This window comes from Megalopta genalis, chromosome 6 (assembly GCF_051020955.1).
Source record: "Megalopta genalis isolate 19385.01 chromosome 6, iyMegGena1_principal, whole genome shotgun sequence".
NCBI classification, from domain to species: domain Eukaryota; kingdom Metazoa; phylum Arthropoda; class Insecta; order Hymenoptera; family Halictidae; genus Megalopta; species Megalopta genalis.
In genome coordinates, this window is record NC_135018.1 from 9,159,919 (window position 1) to 9,184,354 (window position 24,436).

At 46.0% G+C, this 24,436-nt stretch overlaps 1 protein-coding gene across 11 annotated transcripts in view; it reads right to left on the minus strand.

Moving 5' to 3' along the window:
* The window catches only part of Ten-m (teneurin transmembrane protein Ten-m), a 747,607-nt gene that overhangs the window by 16,520 nt on the left and 706,651 nt on the right, over positions 1 to 24,436 (minus strand). For 7 of the 11 annotated variants that reach the window (XM_033476421.2, XM_076522839.1, XM_076522840.1 and 4 more), the window contains 9 exons: positions 20,082 to 20,264; positions 11,329 to 11,413; positions 8,649 to 8,812; positions 5,439 to 7,559; positions 4,304 to 4,593; positions 3,201 to 3,447; positions 2,125 to 2,499; positions 1,161 to 1,496; positions 333 to 540 (listed from right to left, as the gene is read on the minus strand). In XM_033476421.2, the coding sequence (XP_033332312.2) occupies positions 333 to 540; positions 1,161 to 1,496; positions 2,125 to 2,499; positions 3,201 to 3,447; positions 4,304 to 4,593; positions 5,439 to 7,559; positions 8,649 to 8,812; positions 11,329 to 11,413; positions 20,082 to 20,264 (4,009 nt within the window). The remainder of the gene's footprint in view (positions 1 to 332; positions 541 to 1,160; positions 1,497 to 2,124; positions 2,500 to 3,200; positions 3,448 to 4,303; positions 4,594 to 5,438; positions 7,560 to 8,648; positions 8,813 to 11,328; positions 11,414 to 20,081; positions 20,265 to 24,436) is intronic. The other 4 variants (XM_033476422.2, XM_076522841.1, XM_076522847.1 and 1 more) reach the window with 2 other exon arrangements.

Sequence of the window (24,436 nt, forward strand, 5' to 3'; positions counted from 1 at the left end):
ATCGATTAATCCTCGCGAAACCTTTAACCGACCCGCAAGACACGCGATCTTCTCGGGCAGATGCGACCTGCCAGGTGTGTCAGTGATCACCGGATCTGTATTGTTTCTGTGGACGAACTGTGTCTGGTTCAACACACGTAAAGAGACTGCACGTAACATCAAAATCGGGACACGAGACACCGATCGGACGCAGATCGCGCGGGGATCGTGCGCGGATCGTTCCCGTCCGATCGTTTTCAGCGATCGTTCGCGGTGTACCGAGTACTGATCGTTCGACGTAGAACGAGATTGTTGGTCAGATCGGAGGACCATGCCGGCGACGATTAACTCACCTCTCGTTGAAGGTCTCCAGACGGGCGTAGCTCTGCAAGCTGCCCTCGTCGATCAGGAACTTCATTCTCTCGAAGAACGAAGCAGTGATGGCCGGCGGCTGCTTTCGTAAAAGTATATCGATCGGTTTCGGAGCCGACATGCAGAGCTGACTGGAAATGCAAGAGTGACTCGAGCAACATTCCGGATCCGCGCAATCTATGAGACCGTCTGCAAACAGGTTACCAAAGCTTTAGACATCGGAAATCGAGTCTTCTGCATCGGATACTTTGCACTAGATCCGTCGTTGCGATTCTTTGAAGATTCGTGACGTACAAGATCGTTACAGGTTGTGCATGCGAGGCTTCGTTAAGTCAGCTTTAGAACCTTGCGGCGCCATATTTCTTTAGACATCTACGATGCATGCACTTCCTCGATATTCGTTCAGTATTACATCGCGAACTTTTAGATTTTTAATTAAGGATTTCAGTTAGATCCTAGAACGATACTATCCTTCTAACTCTTAAGATTCAGAACATATTCGACAATGATTTAGACAGTGCAGAAGGTAAACCGAACAAAGAAACTTTGGAAGAAGAGGCTCAGAGCCAAGCACGATCGACGTACTCCAAAAAAGCTATTTTAAACTGCATTCGAACTGCATGTCTTCGTTTGATAGGCTTTCATCAGAATGTCATTCGTTTCTAATTATAATAAGAGCGCTGCTCATCTTTTTTCAACCTATTTCCTAAACATCAACACGTAACTGCAACTATATTCTGCCGAGATAACAAGTGCATCTTTCTTATGGTGATTGAAAGTAGGGGCGAGTGTGCTCCCGTGTTTCATACCTTTATCATTGTCTCTATTGTCATTGCAATTCTGTTCAACGAGAACATTGCAATCTTTGCCATCCCAGCCGTCGTAGCAACGACACTCCCACTGTCCATCGCTGACTGCCCTGCACGCGCCGTGCCCGGAACAGGAATTCGGGCAACCCTCCATGGTGCAGTGTTTGCCATTCCAACCGGTCACGCACAAGCAAGTTCCGTTCTTGCATTGGCCATGCTCGTTACACCGTGGATCGCACTGTTTCAGATTGCACAACTCGCCGGACCATCCTGGCAGACAGTCGCAGGCGTTGTCCACGCAGTGGCCATGAGGACCGCAGTCCAAGTCGCAGAGTTCTAAAAAGTAAACGAAACCGTCAGTCGCACCGCTTCTTGTGCGTCTTCTTGCAATCTTTGCAGAAAGAATGCAGTCCTAACAGAAAACCAGAAAGGAGAAGCAATGATTGAATGTTATTGAAAGTACCGATTGAACATCTCTGAGAGTAACAATTGTGAACACCTTTAAAAGTACCAACAGACTCGTTGAAAGTTCGTAACGAACATGTTTAAAACTGAAAATTCTGCATCTTTAATTTATCAGTTAACAAAAATAGAATGCTAGTTTTGAAACCCTTTGCAATTGTCCTTCACAATTGAGGACGTTTCTGGAAACGTTTCTCATCAGAAGTTTTGATATCAGTTATTAACGTAGTTTAGCCACGTTTAAATTGTTAACTAAGGGATTCCTAATGAACATTGTTGTTTGTTGCATTCATTAAACTATTTGTCGAAAAAAGGCCTGTAGACCTATGGAAACGTCATCGATTGGGTAATTAACACACTATATGCGGGAGGGGTATTAACAGCTTTTTAAAAAATATAATTTTTTAAATTTCGTTATATATTTGAAAGAATCCCTTTGTGGAATCCTAAAAGTCCTCGTCGAATCTTACTGTCAGTTTTGCGAATATCAAATGTCGATTACCTTTGGAGCAATCATCGCCAGACCACATCGGCTCGCACAGACACGTCTGCGTCTCGAGATCGAAGTTTCCATGCCCGCTGCAGTCCGGCAGGCACTGTAGTGCCTCCTTGTCCATTTGACTGCAATCCGCGCCCTTCCAGCCCTTTTTGCAGATACACGTGCCCTCCGCGCAGAAACCGTGGCCGGAGCAGGTGGGATGAGGACAGTCCACCTCCTCGCAATACTTTCCTTTGTAGCCACGCACGCAATTGCATTTCCCATTAGTGCAATGACCGTGCCCGTTGCAATCGGGCACTTCGCATTCGTCATGTCTCAACGAGCATTCCTTCCCTTTCCAGCCGGGATTGCATTGGCACTCTCCGTTTATGTATTCCCCTACGGTTCGGACAGACCAATTAGCTCAAACATCCGACAGCGAAAAATTTCAAATAATTATCACTGCGCGCTGTACTTAGGCCGTCCGCCCAATCACGTTGCGCCTCGCTTTATGCGTCGGGATAAAATCAATCAGGATTTTGACCCTGCTTCGAATCTTTTTACGATAGCAAGTAATTTTCTAGTTGCACGTTCATCTTTGAAATATGTTCGCGAAGTGTGCAACATTCGCGAAATACCTATCCGATAAAAATATTTTTCTCGGACAGCATTGTTAGATCGCGGATTTGATGCACTTCTGACAAAAACGCTCTCTCGAGCGATCCGCTATTTTCGACTTGCTCGGATTACACGGAAAAGAAAGGCTCTTTAACGTAATTACTTTTCGTGGCAATCGATGAAAACGATTTCGTACTTTGCACGAATCAAATCGGTATAACAAAATTTCAAATACTGGAATATGATTCGATAATGATCTGCTTGCAACGACGCCAAGTAGGTATTGCTTTCTCCGTATAATTAACCAAATGAATTTTAATTTAAAGTTAATAGTAGCAATTTTGTTTTCATAGATCAGGATTTGTTGAAAGTCTTGCTAACAGTAGAATCAACTGATTGAATTGTCAGCGATCTTGTTTCCGCGTGTAAACGAATGGGACGCGAAATCTACGATTATGTGTACAAAACCGACTCGAACTCACCGCGCTGACTGCATAGAACAGGGCAAACACTCTCGCTGCAGTCCTCGCCACCGAATCCAGGGATGCACTGGCAGTGGCCCAGAAGACATTCCCCTTTACCGCTGCATCCGTTCGGACAATTCTGCGTCATATCTTCGGCGATTACAGCTATGAACGAGACTTCCTGAGGATCTCCGTCGTCGTTATACAGCGAGAGGAACCAGTGACCGGGTTCCATGTAATTGATCACCTCTTTCTTGATCGAAGGCTGCGAGCAGGAGGATCGACACGTTTTTAAATATCAATTCAATCTCCTTCGATCGCTTTACTGTAGCTTCTTCGAGGGAAAGAATTAAAAAAAAAAAGAAGTATCTGGAACCTGCGTCAGCGTGTCTCGTTACTCCTTTCGTGTAGAAAAAAATATCACATAAATCGCAGTAGCACGTTGAGCAACTCGATTCGCAGAGTCGGAGACACGACGATTTTCTGTCTGTCGAGTCGTCTCATCGATTCCACCGCGTTCATCCTGGTCGATCTGAATTTATGTTGCCACGATTTGTGAGACAAGTCAATGCAGACTGTTAGTTAATGATAGACTGCGAACTTTACGCGTTTACGATAAAATCCGAGGATAAAGGCACGGTGAACAAAATAGAAAACTGGCAGCATCGTCGGATGCTGTTATCAAATGAGCTCGTTAAAACACGATGAAACGAGGTTATACATTTTTATTCGACTTCCGTTTCTTTTGCCGTACCCACGCCCGTACGCGTTCGTGAAATCAAAGAAATTTAGGCAACGAGACGAAAACTGCAGGATTAGCGATATTTTTACCAAACAGATGAAAGGACGGCTTATGAAATTTTAATCAGAAACACCACACAGGCGAATAGAACTATGCCACGGTCGGAATGAAAATGATTCCACGTTGTCTCTTGTTCGAAAATTTGGAAAATATAAAGGCTACGGTAGTTGAACGTTAAAGCGAAGAGAGCATTTCGAGCTGGCAGGGCAGGGCGGGGAATTAGAAGAGATCGTGCAGGGTAGGCGCGGAAAAATTGATGAGACGACGCGACGCGCCTACGAGCTAGAGAAAGAAAGTAAAATGGGGCAGTGGCACATACAATAACACTAACATGGGACGCCCTGGTGGTCCTGGCTTTGAAGCCGCTCAACACCTCCAGGAGATCGTACTGCGTGTGCGTGGGTAGAGCGGTCCTCCGGGCGTAGACACCGATACTCGCTCCCCGAGGGATATTGTAGTCGAACCTCACGTACGCGGCCTCCGACTGGTAGAATTGCATGTTCCAGTAGCTGTACGGCGGAATTTCCTTGCTTAGCTTCTCTCCCAAGTTGATTTGGGCGAAAGTCGTCCCGTCGGGTGGGAACGACATGGCAGGAAAAGTTCTCGCACCTGAATAATTGGGGGCAGACAAGCTTTCAGCACGACATACCCCTTTTCTTTTTTTTTGCTCGCAGAGGACCAGTTTTCTACGGGGAGGCACGCTACGTGTTCGTTTAATATTCGTTAAAGTGCAAACTCGTTTCTCTGTCGGTTGTACAAGCCAATTACTTGACGTTAATATTAATTGCGCACCTGGCCCCTCCACGAAAACTGAACTTCTCTTTGACGATACGAAATATAGATATCAAAAAATTGCTAGGCTTTGCGCGCGGCAGCGAATTTCCTGTATTTTCTTTTTCGGGCACGCGTCCGCTCGCATCGGCGAACCGCGTTAATTGCCACCGTTTTATTCTTCTCGCACGAGTCTAATTTAGGCGAGCGTCTAAATTATGTATCTTCTAGGTATCTGCATTCTCATCCGCAATTTTCTCGGTTCACTTGAGAAAACGGCGATGAACGAGCGATTCTTGAATCTCTGAACTACAGCTATACTTATCGAACAGTTTCTCGATTACACTGGTACCATGATGCACCGTTAACCAACCATCCCACGGTTAGACTAACTACTTAGGTTGTGCGAGCAACGACGACGAGCAGCAACACACTCGGTGGAAAAAGAAAGTTTCTCTGCCTTTTTTAATTACAAGATTGGAAACTGCTTCGACGAAAAAATAATACTGTTGGCACAAACTTTCTTGGACCACTGCACCGCAGTGCTAAGACTCAAGCATAGAAGAAGCGAGCATAGCGATCAAAAAAACTGGTTAGCAGAAACCGAAAACACCGTGTTAGGAAGACAATAGACCAGTCACAGAGCAGAGAGAAAAATGATCCTTCGAAAAACGGGGCCTCACCTTCCAAGATCAGTATAGTGGGTACAGGGGGTAACGGGGTATTCCCGGAGCACTCGGATACGGTACTCTGGGTCTCGTAGCTGGCGATGGCCGACTCCGTGGACTCTCGATAATCTTCGGTAGCATCCGTATAATTCTCGGAGCTGGTGCTTACCGACTGCTCGGTCGAAACTTCTTTATCCTTCCGTGTCGCCATCTGGGTTTCGTCAACTTCGAACGGTTGATCCAGCGACTCTTCGTCCACCGAGCGATTATGGTTGTCCGGGTATAAAATCGGAGTCTCGTCGATGCCTGAAAAGTTGTCCCACTCGTCGGAGGACGAGCCCATGCAGGGACAGGAGCATTCGCATTCCCCGCCTGACCAAACGGGCGGCTGCGGCGGCGGCGAAGATGGTGGCTGCGGCGGCGGAGGCAGCCTGTTATCGTTTTCCCGCGACGCCGAGCTACCAGCAGTCTTCGCGAGTGCTTCTCGAACATTCTCGTGCAGCTCCGTTTGGTGTACGTTCACGTCGGTGGACTCGGAGCCGGTGGGCACCGAGACGGACAACACGTAAAGCGGTTTCGAAACAGCGGGGTCCCCGGAAGCGATCGTTATGTTGACAAGCACCCGAGAAGACGAAGACGAAGACGAAGACGAAGACGAAGACGAAGACGAAGACGAAGACGAAGACGAAGACGAAGACGAAGACGAAGACGAAGACGAAGAGGAAAAGGAAGGAGAAGAGGAAGAGGGAGAGGATTCGGGACGTTTCTGGACGGGCACCTCGACGATCTCGACCCGCTGCACCACGGGCTTCGTTTCAGGTTCCTTGGGCTCTTCGACCTTGTCAGCCTCGCCGGACTGCTCCCTGAACTTCTTCTCGAACTCTCTCAGAAACTCCTCGTCCTCTCTGGTTATCACTCGCATGTCGCTAGCTTTATGGGCGACGCGTGGCACGTTCATCGCCTCGAAATCCTGCTGCTTGCTGTCCGAGCCCTTCTGATTCAGTTTCACGATCTCCACCTCCTCTTGCCCGTAGTTATAGATCGGCAGAGGATAGTCCCGCTGAGGCTCCTCAGATTTTTCGCTGCTCGCGTGACTAGACGGCCCAGACTCCGAGGAAGAATCCTCCCTCGAGAGTTCCCGGATCTCCTTCACCACCCCGGAGAAACTGGCGTGATTTCGCGCTTCGTCTTCGCCGCTTTCGCTCTCGATTTCGCCCTCGTTCTCCGAGCTTCGGAGCTTCTTCGCCGCTTCCGAGGAATCGGCGAACGATAGATTCTCATTGGTGCTCGAGAATCCGGTGGAACTCCGGTCGGATTCGGTGGTTGTAAAGTCCTCCGTCGTGCCGGCACTTTCCTCCGAGTCTTCGAAACTCTCGCTGCTCGTGGAAACAACGGACCAGGACACGGTGGTCGAAGGGGCTTCGGGATCTTCGGTGCTAACTGGATCGGTGTTGGCACCGGTGGTAGACGTATCCTCGCTGGTCCAGGCCTCCGAAGACAGCCTTGTCGGCTCGTTGGACGAATCGGAGGGTAAGGTGGGGGCTGAGGATGACGAAGACGCGGAAAAACGGTCGGAAGCAACAGAGGTAGGATCTACGAAGACAGTGGTGGGAGCCGAATCGTGCGCGTAGTCAGCGATCGAAGAGTCGGAGACGCTCGGGACAGTCGTCCCCGAAGGATCGGTCGATCCCGACCGATCTCCTCCGAACGTTCTCCCATCGTTGACGTCGTTGTCCTTCACCCGGGGATCATCGGCGACCGCAGTCTCATGCACAACAACCTTACCGGAACGATCCTCGTCCGACGAGGTCGTTCGTCGCTCGGAGGCTTCGACCTCTGTCGAAGGCGACTCTTCGAGGTGTTTAGGGGATGCGACAGTTTGGTGCAACGCATGCTGGTTAAAGGTGTCCCTACGATTACGGATGTGCGCGTGCTCTAGCATGCTAGCCGGTGGGTTAATACTACCTCCTGAGGACGTCTGCTGCCCCTTCCGGTTGCCGGACTGCGACGACGTCGAGATCGCTGTCGAGGACGTCTTGTTCGCCTCGGTCGACAGCATTTTCGTGTCCGCGTTGTCGCCGACCATCACCGTGCATGTTTTCGAGTTCTGGTACGACGGGGTCACTATGCTCGACACTGCAATCGAACAAATTCATTCATAATTAACCTACGTTTAATCGGAACGATCCACAGTATGCCATTGTTTGGCCGCCTAATTTGAAAATTTGAATTGCGATTGCCGGCTATTCTATTCCGCCAAACTTGTACAATAATTTCTTCCTAATTCGCGCTCGGATTGCGCGCAAGAATGGACAATTTGGGAAAAGGAGATGCGATTATTCGAACCTTGTAGCTCGTTTCTTATAGTTACCGATTGACAACAACTATAAAAACGAGACGAGCTTTCCAAGTTGTCCATTTTTGTGCGCAGTCTGAGCACGAATTAGGGAGAAATTACTGTACTTCTTTCAACGAGGACTGGCACAAAATGTAATCGGGCCAGGGCCGAAACACAATTTTTCGGCCCTTTCTACATAAGGCCACTCCGCATGCGGGAGTCACGTGAACGTTCTGTTTACATTTTGTGCAAGCTCTCTGTTTAACGCGGTATAGTTCGATCGACTGACGCCTGAGAAACGCCGAAGAACATCCGTGTGGTCACGGCCTAAGGGTTGAGATGGATCTACCCGCACGATTATTTTGGTTATTTTTATTCTTCGTTCATTAATCTTCTAAAGGGGCTGTTTTAAAAATATTTGTAACATTGTTTTCGACCAATTGTAGCCTATAAAAGACTTGCACTATAACCAACGATCTGTGCGGAAGTTACGGTTAGGCTTGTACAAATTAGCTTACGCGAACACTTGACTAGATAAAACAGTTAGTTTTCAATTGGATGCATTTTATTGTTAGTGGAGTCTCGAAAGGATTCAAGATTGAAACAAATGTACAAGAACGTTTCTTTCGGTGATAGACAAAACGAAATGAATTCCGAATTATTAGTTGCGTAGGAAAGCACATTCCCAAGTACAATAGATATTAGATTAGGTGTTGAGTTTCGGAGGAACGTTGGTAGCATGCAATCTATCCTTGTATAGATTTACAAAATATACATCACATATAATATAATCATATTATATTATTATTTATAGATTATATATTATATATATATAATCCTGGACTAAAATTGACAGATATTGTGATATGAATGAAAAGAGGACTTACCAACAACGTAGGCCAGCACCGACGTTATGCACACCGAGATTATGAGGAGAATCATAGCGATCAACTTCCAGGTGCACCAATCGACACCTTTGACGAAATGGCAACGGATGCTCTGTCTTCTCATTGGGATCATCGAGGGCGCGTGGCCGTAGGGTAAGGGTACCCTGGAAATAGTCAGCATTCGTCTAGCTTGAGTTCCGGTTAACAGGCGATCCCGAAAGATAATATTTGGCGAAGGTTTTGCAAACGTTCGCGGGTAATATTGCCGAATGAAAAATCAATTTGTCACCGAAGAATCGGCGGATCGATTGCGAATCGGTATTACCGATCCAGACGATCGAACACGATTTTCCAAAGTGTTCGCGAACTGGTGCGAGCGTAATGCCGATTCGAAAGCGAGGCGGAAGGCAGGCGCTGCGGGCCGTGTGATACAGGAGGCAGGAGGGAATATATTTGTCCGCGCCGCGCCGAGCCGCGCCGTGGGCTTCCACGCGAGCACACAGGCCCCGGAGAGTATGTTTATACTGAACGTCGGTCGCTTCCGAGTAACTCAGAAATGTCTAACAAAAATATTTAAACGGGATGGCCGGTTCAGGAGTGCGCTGGCCCGGCTGTTTGCTTTCGTTGCATGACGCGATAATGGAAAACGAAAGCCAGCCGCGGCCGACCGTCTTCGCGGAGGTCTTTCTCCACTTTCCTATTCCGTCCGTCCGAAAAATCACACGAAATCCTCTCGGGCCGTGGCTCTGATCCCCTCGGCAATCCTCGGTCGGTCCCCGAATTCCCTGATCAACGAGTTAGTAGTAACAGTTCGCTGCTCTAACCGCGATTGTTAACCCTTTCAACATTTAGTCCGTACGCGGTACAAGAACCGCACTGATTCGAATATAAACACGACGTGAAGTCGTAAAAATAATCTAGTCCAAAGCAGATATTTCTTTGACCGTACTTCTTCATTTTAGTCTGCGACAGCACTGAAAGGGTTAACCCTTCGCATGCGGGAAATTTCACCGGTAACTGGACCAAATTGCTTGAACTTTCATCGAGATGTTTATTGAGACGAGGATGTGGCTTACTGTGCGATGAATGGAATACATTTCTTTTTTTCAAATTTGCTATCGCTTAGAAAGACAAAAGAAAAGAAAATTTTATCGAAATCGGTCGACGTTGTTACGAGTTACAAACAATTAAAGGCGGCGGAAATCGCAGTTTTCCTAGACTTTCGACCAAAAACTGTGAGAGATCTCGTGATTGATCTTTCAACGTCTGTATCTCGACGTCGATGAAATTTTCAACAAGTATACGAAGTTACAAAGATCTGTAAAATGTAATGTTTAAATTTTCTTTAAGTTCGTGCATCAGTTGTTAGAAGTAAGAATTAAATAGAAAGTCGTTTCATACTTGAATCATTCTATATCAAGATGCCAGAATGTGTCAGTATTCTTCTGCAAGCTTTTTTGTTTCGTATTCGATCTTCTTATTTTTAGCGACAAATGCGTAAAATTCGCTAACGTCACGTCAAAGCTGTCATATACAAGGTGTCCCAGGTTTTAATGTTCAAACTTTCTTAGTGTATTCTATGGCACAAAGTAAGAAAAAAATGTTATGTAAACATAGGTCATATAGAGCTTTATTAAGAAGTTATAACAAAAATTCAGAATAGGAATAGTAATCGACTTGCTGTTACTGCGAGCATTGGCTTGAATAGATCAGCACATGTCGTGTGTTTATGTAAGCTGTGTTTATTAATACATTTCAAAACGTATTAATAACCGTTGTTGACAATACATGATTGTCATCGATCGAAGATTTTTTTTTATTTTTTATTTTTTTTTTAGTTGATTACTATTCCTATTCCGAATTTTTGTTATAACTTCTTAATAAAGCTGTATATGACCTATGTTTACATAACAGTTTTTCTTACTTCGTACCATAGAATATACTGACAAAGTTTGAACATTAAAACCTGGGACACCCTGTATAATAGAAAAACATTCTTATAATTTTCGTAAAAGAAAAATGAAAACTGCGATGCGATTCGATTCGATGCTTCTAGTGTTAAAGATAACGCGGCCAGACAAGACGCGACGCGCGGTCCACAGCCGCATCGTAATCACTGAATCAAGCTTGTAGTAACATTTTGGCCTGCCATTGTCGAGACGCCGTTTACACGGAGTTGGATAGACTGCAGCGACAATGTCCCGTGACCTTGACAATTCCGAAATCCAGGAAGCCACGGTCGAGTGCAGAAGGCACAGAATGGTGGTCCTCGAGAGGAATTCCCGCAGCGATTCCGGAGCCAAAAGCTCGGGCGCGTTTAGCGAATTTCGAGCGCGCTCTCGAGCGCGGCCATGAATTCTGTAGACGCGATTTTTCACGGTGTCTCGTGGACAAAAAGCGTTTGTCAATCGATGACATTCCGCCTTCAAACATTGACTCATTGTGCACCTCTGAATGGATGATTCACTGGACACCGAGTGCGTGTGCAGTGTGTGCTGTGCACCCTCGTCAACACCCAAGCCGTCGAAGAAGAAGAAGCCGACGCTGTGTCACGGTACGTTCCAGCGTTTACTTCGTTTCATCGAAAAACTTCCACGAGTTTCTCCATTCCAGACTTTCCTCGCTCAGCGATTTTTCAACGGCCAATAGGGTTATTGCCAGAAACGTGAAATAGGCTTACCTGTCCATGTTGGTCTGCAGCTCGACCTTTATTGGACTATCCCCCGTGGACTGGTTCTTGTTGTTGTACTCATTCTTGGGTATCTCTGAAAAAGAGAGAACGGAATCATGTAGAAGGGAGTTCCTTGCGTTCGCGAAATCGACGTAATTTCTCGTGGGAAACGCCGCCCTATTTTCCCTCCCTCGTCTTTTATCCGCGTCCTACACGTGTAATATCTTCGCCCTTCGCCGCTCCAACCAAATAATTCATTCGCGCGTCTACACGTCCACGGTTCCGAGGTTACGACGCCGTTTGCCGCGCAGCTACGCTGGATGGAACTCGTTCGGCCTTGAATCCGACATATTTTCGGCCGTTAATAATGCAGCGTTTCATTGGAATACAATTGCACGTGGAATAGATTCAATAATGGAATAGATACAAAGCAGCTCCGATCCGGAGCTGCGAGCGTTCCTGAGAGCGTCGCACCGTTCGACGCCGTTTTCGAGCACACTTCAAGTACGAACTTGCAAACACGTCGTCCAAGTTTCATATAATTTCTCTTCGACACCGTATGCATACACGTGTACACGCTATACGTGTAACGTCGAGTCAAACACGCAATGAACGTTTTAAATCGAAGCAATTTCTTTGTTGCACCAGAAGGGTATCGGGGACGAAAAAAGTTCTAATCGTTACAGTTATGAGAAAAATCACGGCGCAAAGGGTTAATACTTGTTCCACCGTGGTTCGCCATGAAATGTGGCGAATTATATTATAATATCTACTAATTATATTATAATATAATATATTAATATATAATATATTATATATATATATTATATTATATGTTATATATTATAAATTAATATATTATATTATAATATAATTAGTAGATATTATAATATAATATATATATATATATATTTCTCCGGGATTAATCAATCAGCTGCATTAGTTAGTGTTTCAGTGTAACAAGTATGCTGACTACGTAATAATGTACTTCCTGGAAAGAAGAGGGGATTGGCTATGCGTTAGGAACCGCGTGCTTCCTGACTCATTCCTTTTGTAAACTGTCGTTCAAATCAGTATACGTCGTATTAAGTGTACCAAATATGCTGACTGCGTAATATGTGCCTCCTGGAAAGGAGTGGGGATTGGCTAGGCGTTAGGAACCGCGTGCCTCCTTACTCATTCCTTCTCTGAACTGTCGTTCGAATCAGTATACGTTGTATTAAGAAATTAACCCTTTGCAATCGAAGCTATTTCAATTCGAGATCCAAAAGATGTTTTCTGATCTACAGTATCTCCATTTTATATGATTTATTATTTATTATTTATTACTATTATGCATATGAAATTCAGCCTATTGGTAAGTACAATAGTTGCAATTTTAACAGCTTTTTTAAAAAATATAAACGAATATAGTACTGTTACAATTATTTCGAAAAACGATATAACAATTTTTAGTCGCGCCTCAGTGTCGCCGCTCGAGCGCAAAGGGTTAAAAATATCCAACCGAGAGTCGATAGACCAATTGTTCCACCGCTTTCCAACAGAAATAGCCGAAGAATAATCGACCTACGAATCCAAAGACCGGTAGTTGGTCGAAGAAGATTGAGCCGCGTCGCGATAAACGAAGCAACGAGACAATGGAGGGAAGGGCCTAATTGCATCACATGTTTCGACGTATTTCGTTACTGGATTTCTAATTGCCGGGACGAGGGAACACATAATTAAAGGCCACCGGAACAGAGCGGAGGGATGGAGGAAAATGAACGAAGCAACAGTCGAGTTTTTCTGATCCGCGTTTTGCGATGCCAGACGCGACGCCTTTTCTTTTGAACATAGTCCCCGGGATAGTGGAACGAGGCGGGAAAAGAGGAAGAAGCGAGACGGCGAACGAGGCCCGTGTTGAATCGATAAGTACATGATTCATCGTGGTTTCGGTTTGAATTTCAAGCGACCGAACCGCAAGGTGCACGATGAAAACTGAACACCTCAAGGAAACACCGTAAGATCCCCCAGCCAGCACCACGCTTCTTCGTTTCTTCGCTTCCTCGCCCCCGCCGTGAAATCGACGGCGGTTTTTCTGCCGCGCCGGTAATCGATCCCAAGTTCCCTGTTCTTTTTTTTTCAACAGATTCCGGCTCGATTCAATTTTGTTCTTGCCACCCCGGCCAACTGAAATAAGACGCGCGTAGCTGTTGATTCATAATTGATACGCCGTCGGGACTGGCTGGCTCGTGCGCGCGTTGTCTTTCAACTTTCGAAAAGAACAAACGAATCGCTTCGCGATTATTCGTTTAAACGTTTCGAGTCAGTTCGAACGTGAAATATACGGTGATTGGATGATTGGATACCGAGTGTAACGAGCGATTTATTGGAATCTGCAGGAAGCCACGAGATATCATCTTTTACACAACCTGGCCATCTTCAATTTCCACTGCGATCATAAACAAGCAGGAGGTTTGCTAATAGCGATGGCAGCATAAAATAGGGCTTATCACGATCTGCAGCAAAACAAGCGACATCGCGTTTAACCCTTTGCACTCGAAGCTATTTCAACTGTAAATCTAGAATAATTTTTCTGGCTTACAGTATTTTTATTTTATACCACAAAGTACATTTTATGCATATGAAATTGGCTCTTGTGACTCGCGCAACAGTTACGCCCTTAACAATTATTTAGATCTAAATTTTGTTAATATAAGAATTGTCTTAGAACGTGATGTAACAAATTTTAATGGTGCCTCAAAGTCACCACTCGAGTGCAAAGGGTTAAGATACTAGATCTACCGAAAGGTCCTGTCTGTTTGTGAAGTGAAAGAAAATGATAAATTCTTCACACGTTCAATAATATTTATTATACAATATAATTTTCGTCGTCACCTATGGCCTGTCAGCGTGATGGCAACTTGTAAATACCATTTTCGAAGAATATATGCCTCGAATGAACATGTGCATGCATATTGAAACTTGAAATGAAATTATCGGACAGGACTTTTCGATAGACCTGATAATTTAGTCATCTACAACTTGACTGTGTTTCAGATGTAAACGAAAACTACGTGATTCCAACGGCTTGCAGTTGATATTGTACACGTTCATCCCGTCGAAGACCCGCAGTCTAATAACGAGATGGTAACATAGCGCTTGAACGATGCAAACAAAGCGGATCCAAGAGAATTATCAATCGAGAAACGCTCTGTGTTTACTCTCTCTTTTCAGATTAAAAATTGTAGTTAATAATACCATTCGGTCGTGGAATAAAAATGAAAGATAAAAACGCCAGGGTAGAGATTAAAAACGGAGAGGACTGCACTCTCCTCGAGTGCATTTTTCGAGAATATTTGCCGAGCGTTTTTATTCAATTTAGTGAGCACCATAGGAGACGCGAGTTCTGATCCCCTTTCTTTTAGGCGGCGCGGCGCGGCTCCTCGCCGTGCGCAACTCCATATAATATCGGATCGAAGGGGGTGGATGAGAGAGATAGAGAGCAATAAAGATAGATAGATAGATAGATAGATAGATAGATAGATAGATAGAGAGAGAGAGAGAGAGAGAGAGAGAGAGAGAGAGAGAGAGCTGTCCAACGTTCCCCGAGAAATTTCGTCAAGGAACGCGGCCACAAAGGAATATCCTGAACTTTCATCTTTCATGGATCATCGAAAGAACATCGGCGGCGCTGGTTCCGCAGAACTGGCCGCATGAAAATCGTTCCGTCCGCCATCCCCGTCGATTTTGATAGGAAGAACAGGTAAAGGGATCGCCGCACTACTCTCGACACCCGGCCCTTTGTCTTCCATTCAACAGAATCCGCTGGTTCACCCTTCATCCGCTACATGTACCCTGTACCCGGCACCCGGCCGAGTATGAAACCGGAGCGGAGCGTGGGAAGAGTCCTGGACCCGTGAAAGCGGACCCCATGCCGCTAATTGCAGGTATTGCCGGGGTCGTTCGGCTCCAAAATCCGATGATTACGGCGTTTAGGCAGATATCCGTGATTACCGAGATCCCCGGGCTGCTGCCCCGCGTTTTGCCTCTTTTTTTCGGAACGACGGCCCGCACGAGACGACTAATGCGTTCGAAAACTCGAATCACCTGGGATTATGTCTATGGTTAGCGTGTCCGAATTGGTTTTAATGACCGAGTCCGACCGTGATTTACCGTTTTCACGGTTCCGCGAGCCTGAGAAGGGACCTCGCCCATCCACTACGTATACTCTAAGCATTTCGCTCCGACAGAACCGTTCGCCAAAAACTTGTCCTCGAAATTTCCTCTTCGAAGCGGGAACACACCGTAAAGCGACCGTCGCTTGAAAGATTCGATAGTTGATCTATCGATCGGCGATACAGCAAGGCTCGAATCATCTTTAGGACGACGAAGTCTATCTCTTTCGATCAATTAAGAGTAATATCTTAAAACACTATGTGTGAGAGAGATATTAACCTTTTAGGCACGACGCGCCACTATAGTGGCTTTCGCGGATGTCATCTTTCAGAACGACACGCCACTACAGTGGCTTTCGTGAATGTCATCTCTCTGGATGACGCGCCACTATAGTGGCTTGCTCTAGTAGCTCACTCGCTCATCTTTTGAATCAAATAATCGTCTTCATATGCATTGTTTCACACTTCTTTTGTCTTCACATCGATTTACAACAGTCTACAGGGTGTCCCAAAAATGTCTCGCAATCCGGAAATGGAGGGTTCCTCGGATCATTTGAAGCAACTTCTTTCTTTACAAAAATTTTCTTCAAGGCACCGTTAACGAGTTATTAACGAAAAACGGTGACCAATAAGAATCGAGTACGGCTGATGCGAGGCGGTCCAGCCAACCAGCGCACGAAGCCCAGTTCCGCTCATTGGCTCGATCGCCTCGCGCCAGCTGAGCTCATTTTGATACGCGATTGCGTACGAGGCTGCGTAGTAAAAATTGTTAATGTATTATCAATTTTGACTACTTCTCATTGTACAAATTTGTAGATATCGTTGAAATAGTAACAAATATACAAGGTGTCCCAAAAATGTCTCGCAAACCGGAAATGAGAAGTTTCTGGGATCATTTGAAGTAACTTTTTCTTTAGCGAAATTGCAACCCGTGGCTTTGTTTACGAATTATTAACGAAAAACACTGACCAATGAGAGGCGAGCTCGTCTATCGCTAGGCGGCCGAGCCAATCGGCGCGGAACTGGAATTCGACCGCTCGACCGCTGGCGCCGTTGGCTCGGCCGCCTCGCGCCAGCTGAGCTGGGATTCGACCGCTCGACCGCTGGCGCCGTTGGCTCACGCGAGCTTGGCTGGCGCGAGGCGACCGAGTCAACGAGCAGTCGAAACCAAGTTCCGCTCATTGGCTCGGCCACCTTGCGCCAGCATATCTCACCTCTCATTGGTCACTGTTTTTCGTTAATAACTCGTTAACGGTGCCTCGGAGAAAATTTTTGTAAAGGAAAAAGTTGCTTCAAATGGCCTGAGGAACCCACCACTTTCGGATTGCGAGACATTTTTGGGACACCCTGTATATACAGTATCAGACTCTGTAAAAGGTTAAATACCATTCTAAAAATTGTAATTTTCTTTAACTACGTTGTATGTATGTTTGAAAGGATACTTTTGTGAATTCCTAAAAATCTTTGTTATTTAATTGTTCTGAAGATCTTATCGTCTGGCAATCTTATCGTCGTTTGGCAAATATTAAATGCTTTTTTGAAAGGCGGAATTTCTCTAAAAATTTCACTGATTTTCCTCCACTGATAAGACGCGAGTAAAAGCTCGATCTGTGACAATAGCGCAATAATAGTTCATTGTCGAAGAGCGAATAGAAAATGGAGACACAATCAGTGGTTCGTTGTACGACTCCGTAAAACCTCGACCGAATTTGTTTCACGTCGGAACGGTTTAATCGACCGCGTGTACGTCGAATTAGAAACGTCGCGCAGACGTTCATAAAAATCGTTCTGTCGGAAGCGCGTGCAGAGAAACGTTCGAAGATTGTATTACGGGTGGAGCGGCTAAGCAACAAGATTGCAAGTTCAGCAGTCGAACGGATAAATGATTACCTCAAGGCAGTAAAGATCGGGCGGACAGCTTGCCTCGCAGGAAGTCAGGCAAGAATGGAGCCGAGGCGGAAGAATGCAAAGAATGTAGACGCGGCAGATATAGTAGAACAAGTTCGAGCCAGCGAGGAAAAAGCGACGCAGGGATTGTCGCCTGGCCGAAGTGTCGAGCGTGATCGTTCGGTGATGATGGTGGTGGTGGTGGTGATGGTGATACGCGATGGTAGTGGTCTGTTCGGAACTCGGCCTTTAGGCGTGGCCGTGGTATTCTGCGAGAGGTTATGAGCTTAGAGCCTTGGGTGTCATAACCAAGGGTCAATGAGTCGAGAGATCATAAATCACGGTTCGAGCGGTCTTGTCCCACGGTTTCGAAAGGATGGTGGTCTTTGAAGTGGCGCAAGGCTTTCGCGTGAAAGAACGCTAAGTATACAGATGGCCGGGGCTGGCAAGGAGCAGTTTTCCGGCGCCTGGTGCACGGTTTCCCGAGGACCGTGGAAAATTTCCTCGAGCCTCCGAGTTGCACACGAAGCCAAACAAGAAAAGAACTTGTCCACGGTTGTCTAAGGGTGCTTGTGCCATCGGCCGTGCTTCTCTCTCGTCTCTCTCTCGTTTCTCTCGTCTCTCGCGTGGAACACGGGCAGCTACTCGAGCCATTGGAAAAGGTCGGCCACGTTGTTTTCTCTGGCGTCGATACACCCATGGTGCTAAAGTGTCCCGGGAAAGCGCTGTTCTAGAGCGTGCTTTTCTTCCCTCGAGTGCATTCGACCCGCTGGCACGACCGCCGCGACTCACCAAGAATTTCGTCGGTTATCGTTCCCGGTAAATTCGAGTGTCCCGTTTGAAAGATTCCCCAGTGTTCTCCACGGAGTAGTTTTCTACTTTTCAACTTTTCGGATCAATGGAAATGCTTTCTTTCGCTGGAAGATCGAATCGGACCAATTCTCGGACGGAAACGCAACGCCGGAATGCAGGAAATTTGAATTCGCTGACGGGCTTCCAGAGATTTCGGTGCGGAGCTTATGCCGAGCGGAATCGCGATTTGCCCTATTGACAGACTCGATATCTTAATGTCGTTAGTATTACAGATGTAGTCAGTTTTAGTAAGAAATTGTTCCGACAAATTATATAGAGGTATCATTGACAGAATAAATTTCAATTTAAAATTGAGATTAGTTTTGTGGGTTGCGAACATTTTTAATCGAATCCTCGCAAATTTGATGATTTTGTTATTATTTACTCAAATCTAGCTAGGCAGGAGAAGGCATTCATGCTGAATTTCATTGGTCTTATGTTAGGGATAATGCCAACTGAATGGAAGTCATGGTATATTGATACCATGGTGTATCGCTATCCTACCGAGACCATCGGACAGAACTGTTTTGATCTAGAATCCCTCCAAACGCGGCGACGTGAAATGCGAGACACGAAAATTCATTGAATATGTATCTTTGTGCGAACGTTGCCCGGGTCAGCTTGTTTCCCGGCGATAGCGCCCGCAAACAACGAGGTCGAGTCTACACGAAAACGTGGAGACATTTAGCAAGCGAAAGTTTTTCTGCCCGAAAGTCCCGGCCGATAAGATAGCGGGGGAACTCTTAGAAAATTATCTGACCCCCGCCCACACCATCGCATCGGCTGCCGCTGCCACTGATTACGGCGCTACCCTTGTCGGGACGTCACTCGCTCGCCCACGCATTAAGCATTCTTAGGCGCTGTCCTTGATAAACCACTGTCGGCCGCGCCGCGCGTTATCGCCACTCCGGACACACCCCCTCCGAGAAGGCGGGACTGACTTTCCCCCAGGAAATGTTTTTCCTTTCAATTTGGCTCGTCGAACGTCGGCCGCTCTTCCCGACAGTTTGCCCCGGGATATTTATATTTCTGCTTGACGCTGGCTGATCGGCGATGTTCAGGCGACATTATCTACCAAAACTATTACGAATTTCACAAAAGCTGACGCGGAGCGACCACGATAATCATCCGTTGTTTTTTTCTTTTTGTTGCATTTATTCCGACAAAGTCAATTCGCAGAGAGCACCTGCTCGGATTGCATTTCTTTCTTTTCTACTTGGAGCAATTTTAATCTCCCTTCGGATGATATTTTGCATTACATCGAACGTACAAAATGTTGTCGAAGTTACATATTTTTACACATTATTTCAGACAGATGGTTCGCAGCTTTTTAGAAACGAGCGGACAAATTTCTACCGTCGGTTTACAAAGTATTGTTGTATGACAATGGGAGCGAGCATTTCATTTTATATAATTTTCTAACGAGGGTGGTTCTCTGATTTCCGAGTAACGAGCATTGCCACAGTACGTGGTCAATGTCCTGTGTTCCACGCCCACATTGACATTTCGGGTTGTTTGCAATGCTTATTCGCGCGAGTGAGAATATGCCAGGTCGTAGCGACCTGATCTGCATCTATTTATCGTTGTCATAATTTCTCGTTTTAGATTCTTATCCCCGTACCACCATGGTTCACCGTTCGTGTTGTGAAATTGTTGGAAATAGTTGCTGTATTTTATCCAGCGTTCTATGTTTGCAACGAATGGCGCAACTTTGATCAGAAACTAAATACGAGCCGTCACCGAAGACGTCCAAGTGTCTTCCTCCCCCCCCCCCCCCCCGAGGATCGAGGGGCGGCGACAGGCCCAATGAATAATAATCAGTGGAAACACCCCATACGTCGGATCGAGCCACCCTTGAAGACTTACTTGGTATACTGTAGAAGCCACCGGATGAGGTGCGTACGAGGCAGGACGGCTGGAGGTCGGGATCACGCTCGTGGTCGCTGGCTGCGTGACTTCCTGGCAATCTTCCGTTGACTCGACTCATTGTAGGGTTACGGGGAGGCACATCGGGTGGCCCCCGCGGCGCCGAATTATCCAACAAACACCCTGTAACACAATCAGGAACACGGCCGTCATTTATTTGCGCTTCCAATCTTTCCAGTTATTCTTGACGTTTTGCATTCCAACGTCGCCGCCAGCACGGCACTAAATTATTAATAATTTAAGGTGATCATGTCGAATACGCAAATAAAAGCACACAACATTTTATTTATTAATTCTTATAAAATTTCACAGCGGTATAATAATTTTTATTTCAATTCAACCTTTGGTATATTATAATATAATATATGTATATGTATACACATATGAGCCGTTTTTTTATTTTGAAAGTGGCATAAGTCACTTTGTTTTTAAGTCGATATATTTAAGGGTTTGCGTTTTAACACGTTTCAAAATATGGATGCTAACTTTCGAGAAGATTTACTTGTATTTGTTATCTCAGGATACTGATATTTTTCTCGGTATAAATAATTTCGTGTAAACATTAAAAAATCACCACTTTTCATTACGGTAAAATGACTTATGCCACTTTCAAAATAAACGGCTCATATATCGGTAGAAATATCATATCAAGCTTCGGAATGCAAAAGATAAACGTTCCTCGTACGACTTATCGTCTTCCGAAAGCATCTCCGATGCTCCTGCAATTCACAAGTCGAGCCAGGAGTCATTCCACTTTTATTTTCTACCAACAATGGATGAAGAGCAGCTATCGGATATAGCGAAACCTTCCAAGAGCGAACACTTTTACCGACATCGACGTTCGACGGAAATAACGTTCCTCGCTAATATATTCGATAGAGTTTCGATGAGAATTATTTATTTTCAGGGTGCATAAAAAATGGATACGGAATAGTTAAACCTCCATTGTGCATACTATACGATGGAACACTCGATGCTTATTGTATTTTATTCGAAGCAACAGTATTGTAATGTCGGTACATTCGATAAATTCTGGCCAGAAATGATTTATTTTTACCGTGTGCCAATGATGGATAAAGAATGTACGCCGTAACCGATCAAATATTCGAAGTCTAACACTGTACACTTTCGAACAATCGTACGCAGAGTCGCGCTTGAGCAGTGACCAGAGAAGAAACGCATCTTGTTTACATCAGCGGTAGCCAAGCAACGGATGCAGCTGGAAATAAACGAAGCTCTGTACCGCCGATACCGGTGTCAACCTCGAGTCGCGACAGTCCGCAGACACATTTACTGGCGTATCCATGAAACGTTACGAGCTATTTAACACGTTGAATGCCACGGGGGTCACCGGTGACCGGCACTTAACTTGGCGGTGACGCCATGGGGGCCACCGGTGACCGGCGCGCCCAAATTGATAGAAATATGTATAATTTAAAACAAATGTCAATATCTAAAATTTTGTATTATTACCATCGTCGATTCAAACAGTGACCCCTGTCGCAATTCACATGTCAAACATGGTTATACACTGTAACTTATCTATTGCAGGTAATATTTCAACATTATATGTATCACATAAAAGAAAATTCATCGAGGCGCCACGGACAATTTCTGTAAAACCGGCGTTGCATTCAACGTGTTAACTATCCAGTGGCTAAGTGACTGGCTTCGCAACTATGTAACTCTTCTATTATCCGAGCATGCATTTTCTCTTCTTTCGTTCGGATAGCCGGGGTTTCATTGTACCGATAGAATGGAGTTCGATGAAAATCCCCAGAAACTCCACTACAATGATCGGAAGAGGCTCAACCAAGATCGTCAAAAAGCATACCCGGCGGAGTTTTAGCGGGCTTGGTCGTTGGCGTGTCGTTGCGGTCCAGATTACCTAACCTGGGTCTCTCTTCTTCGAGATTCACCGGCGAACAATGGTTACGCGTAATCCTGGGCAGGTGGCCAGGCGATTTTCACCGGGGCAAAAGGGTTGAGCCGATCTCGCGATTAGGCACGTTTCACGCGACCAGGCTTTCGCCGCTACGGGATTACCATGCGAGGTAGAGTGACCCAGAATCGCGGCCGGGGGCTCTTCTGTGCCGCGCCGCGCCGCTGCGAAATGGAAATGGATATTTTTTCTCGCTGGCCCCTACAGCTTCGCCGAAAAAAAGCCGTCCGCAAAGTAACGCGCGCACGCATCGATTTTTCCTTCGTTCTTTCCCGGCGCTGGCCTCGGAGATAGCTCGCTTTCGACACGGTGGTCGCATCCAGCTTCTTCCGAGGGACCGTCATTGTTAATTTTTCACGACGACTGGATCGCCCATCGCGGTGGCCGATCCAACCTCCGGTGGATTTAATCCCGGATTTGTCAGCCCCCGTGAATCTTCCGGACCCCATCGGGGTCTTCTTCTCAATTTTTCGCGCCGAACTTCTACGGAACGATCCTCGGATTAATTTAATCGCGCCACCTCCGTCAAAACTTGCCTTTATATCCTTCGGCACGGCTCTACGAGAACAGTTCGGAGGGTTTTGGTCGAAACCGCGTGTCAGGAGTTTTTTGTTTAAGAAATTAAGGAATTATCCGAGCGCGAAGTGGCAGCCTCTGGCCAAAGAAACTCGTCTGCCGAGCCGTTAACCGTCTCCCTAATTCGAGTCTCGCGAGTACGCTCGAGGATCCGTGGCCCGTACAAGAGTCACGTCACGAGTGTGCTCACGAAACCAGACCCTCGACAAATTCGGCCTCGTAGCCGGTGGCTCGGCTTTCGATTTTTTTCGGAGTCGAGCCTGCCAGCGGAACGGCTGGCGGCGTTCTAAGTCGATTATAATCCCAGCCCTTGCTCAGATTCCGAGCACCTCGACCTCTCGTTCATTCTATCGAACATACGTGAAAGCTCGACAGAGCGCTGCGGATAGGGTGACCGGCGAGAAATTCGAGCCGCGCTCTTTTTTACGACTAATATAGCCAATGAACTGGATCCTATGGAGCCTTTCTTCTCGCGTCCGCAAAGAGAACATCCTCCGGGAGGAACGCGACAGGAAGCGAGGGGTGCCAGGATCCGAACTGAGAAAGAAAGAACGGAGCATTTGCTTCGGAAGGCTCCCGAATTTCCGACTAATCCGCGGCAAAGTTCGATTCGAGTCTACGTTTCCGCGACTCCCCTTGGCAGCCACCCCCGCCGCCGCTCCGAGCAAGAGCACTCGAGACCCTTTTACGATCAAAGTTTCTCGGTTTCGACATTTTCCCGCGGGGAAACTGCCATTTGGCATTACTACCGGCGTGCATTACTATCGCGGTGGTCCCGGACATGTAAATTGCCATGACACCGCAACGCCTCGGAACGCGGCCCGGCACCTTCGCGCGATCGGATTGCCCCGAATTTGTTTTATTGCCGGTGGCTTTTTATTATCTAAGCGGCGCGCGACCTCACCCTCGCCTGTTTATGTAGATCGAAATGGGCCACGATCGGCTGCGAATGCTCTATACCGTATTAAATCACGAGCGCCATTTCAACACTAATCTTAACCGAGCTCTAACAGTGGCTAACACGTTTTTGCTTTACAAGAACGGCAAGACTGGATTTATTTAGACTTTTTATTATTATTTTATTATAACGTACGATTCAATTGAGATGTCCATTCGATAATTTCGTATGGTAAAGTCTTTATAATCTAAAGAATCTTAAAAGACAAAGTGTGAAATCGTTAAAATCGGTAAAATTGTTATATCGCGTTTCGAGATCATTTTTATATTATCAAAGTTTAGGTTTAAAAAAATTGTTGAAAGTGTAATTGTTGTATGAGTCGCGAGACTCAATCTCATATGCACAAAATGCACTTTGTCATATAAAATGGGAATAGCCAGAGTCGGAAAAATTATTTTAGATTTATAGTTAAAATGGCATCGAGTACAAAGGTTAATACGGAGCCGGTTTGTAGATTTATTCGCCAACCGGCGAGAACGGTAACGCGAACACTGGTCCCGCAATTTACGTCTTTCGGACGTCACTCTCTCGCCTGCGAGAAATTAGAAGCGGTTCCAGTTGAAATCAGAAATGTCTAAAGTGGTCCTGCTAATGTTTCTCTCTGCCATGGTTCACAGGAATCAGTATTTCACCAACAAAGAAGTTTATTTCGCGCGCTTATTGTTGTTTCTACCACAAAGGTGTAACGAAAAGTTGTGTAAAGAACGTTCCATGCGAACAGCGGCCGGGTGCAAGTGCATAAATTAATTAATTTCGAACGACTTAGGAAATGAGAAAAAGCTGCAGGAAACTGTTTGCGTTTCACCTGGCCTGCTGCTG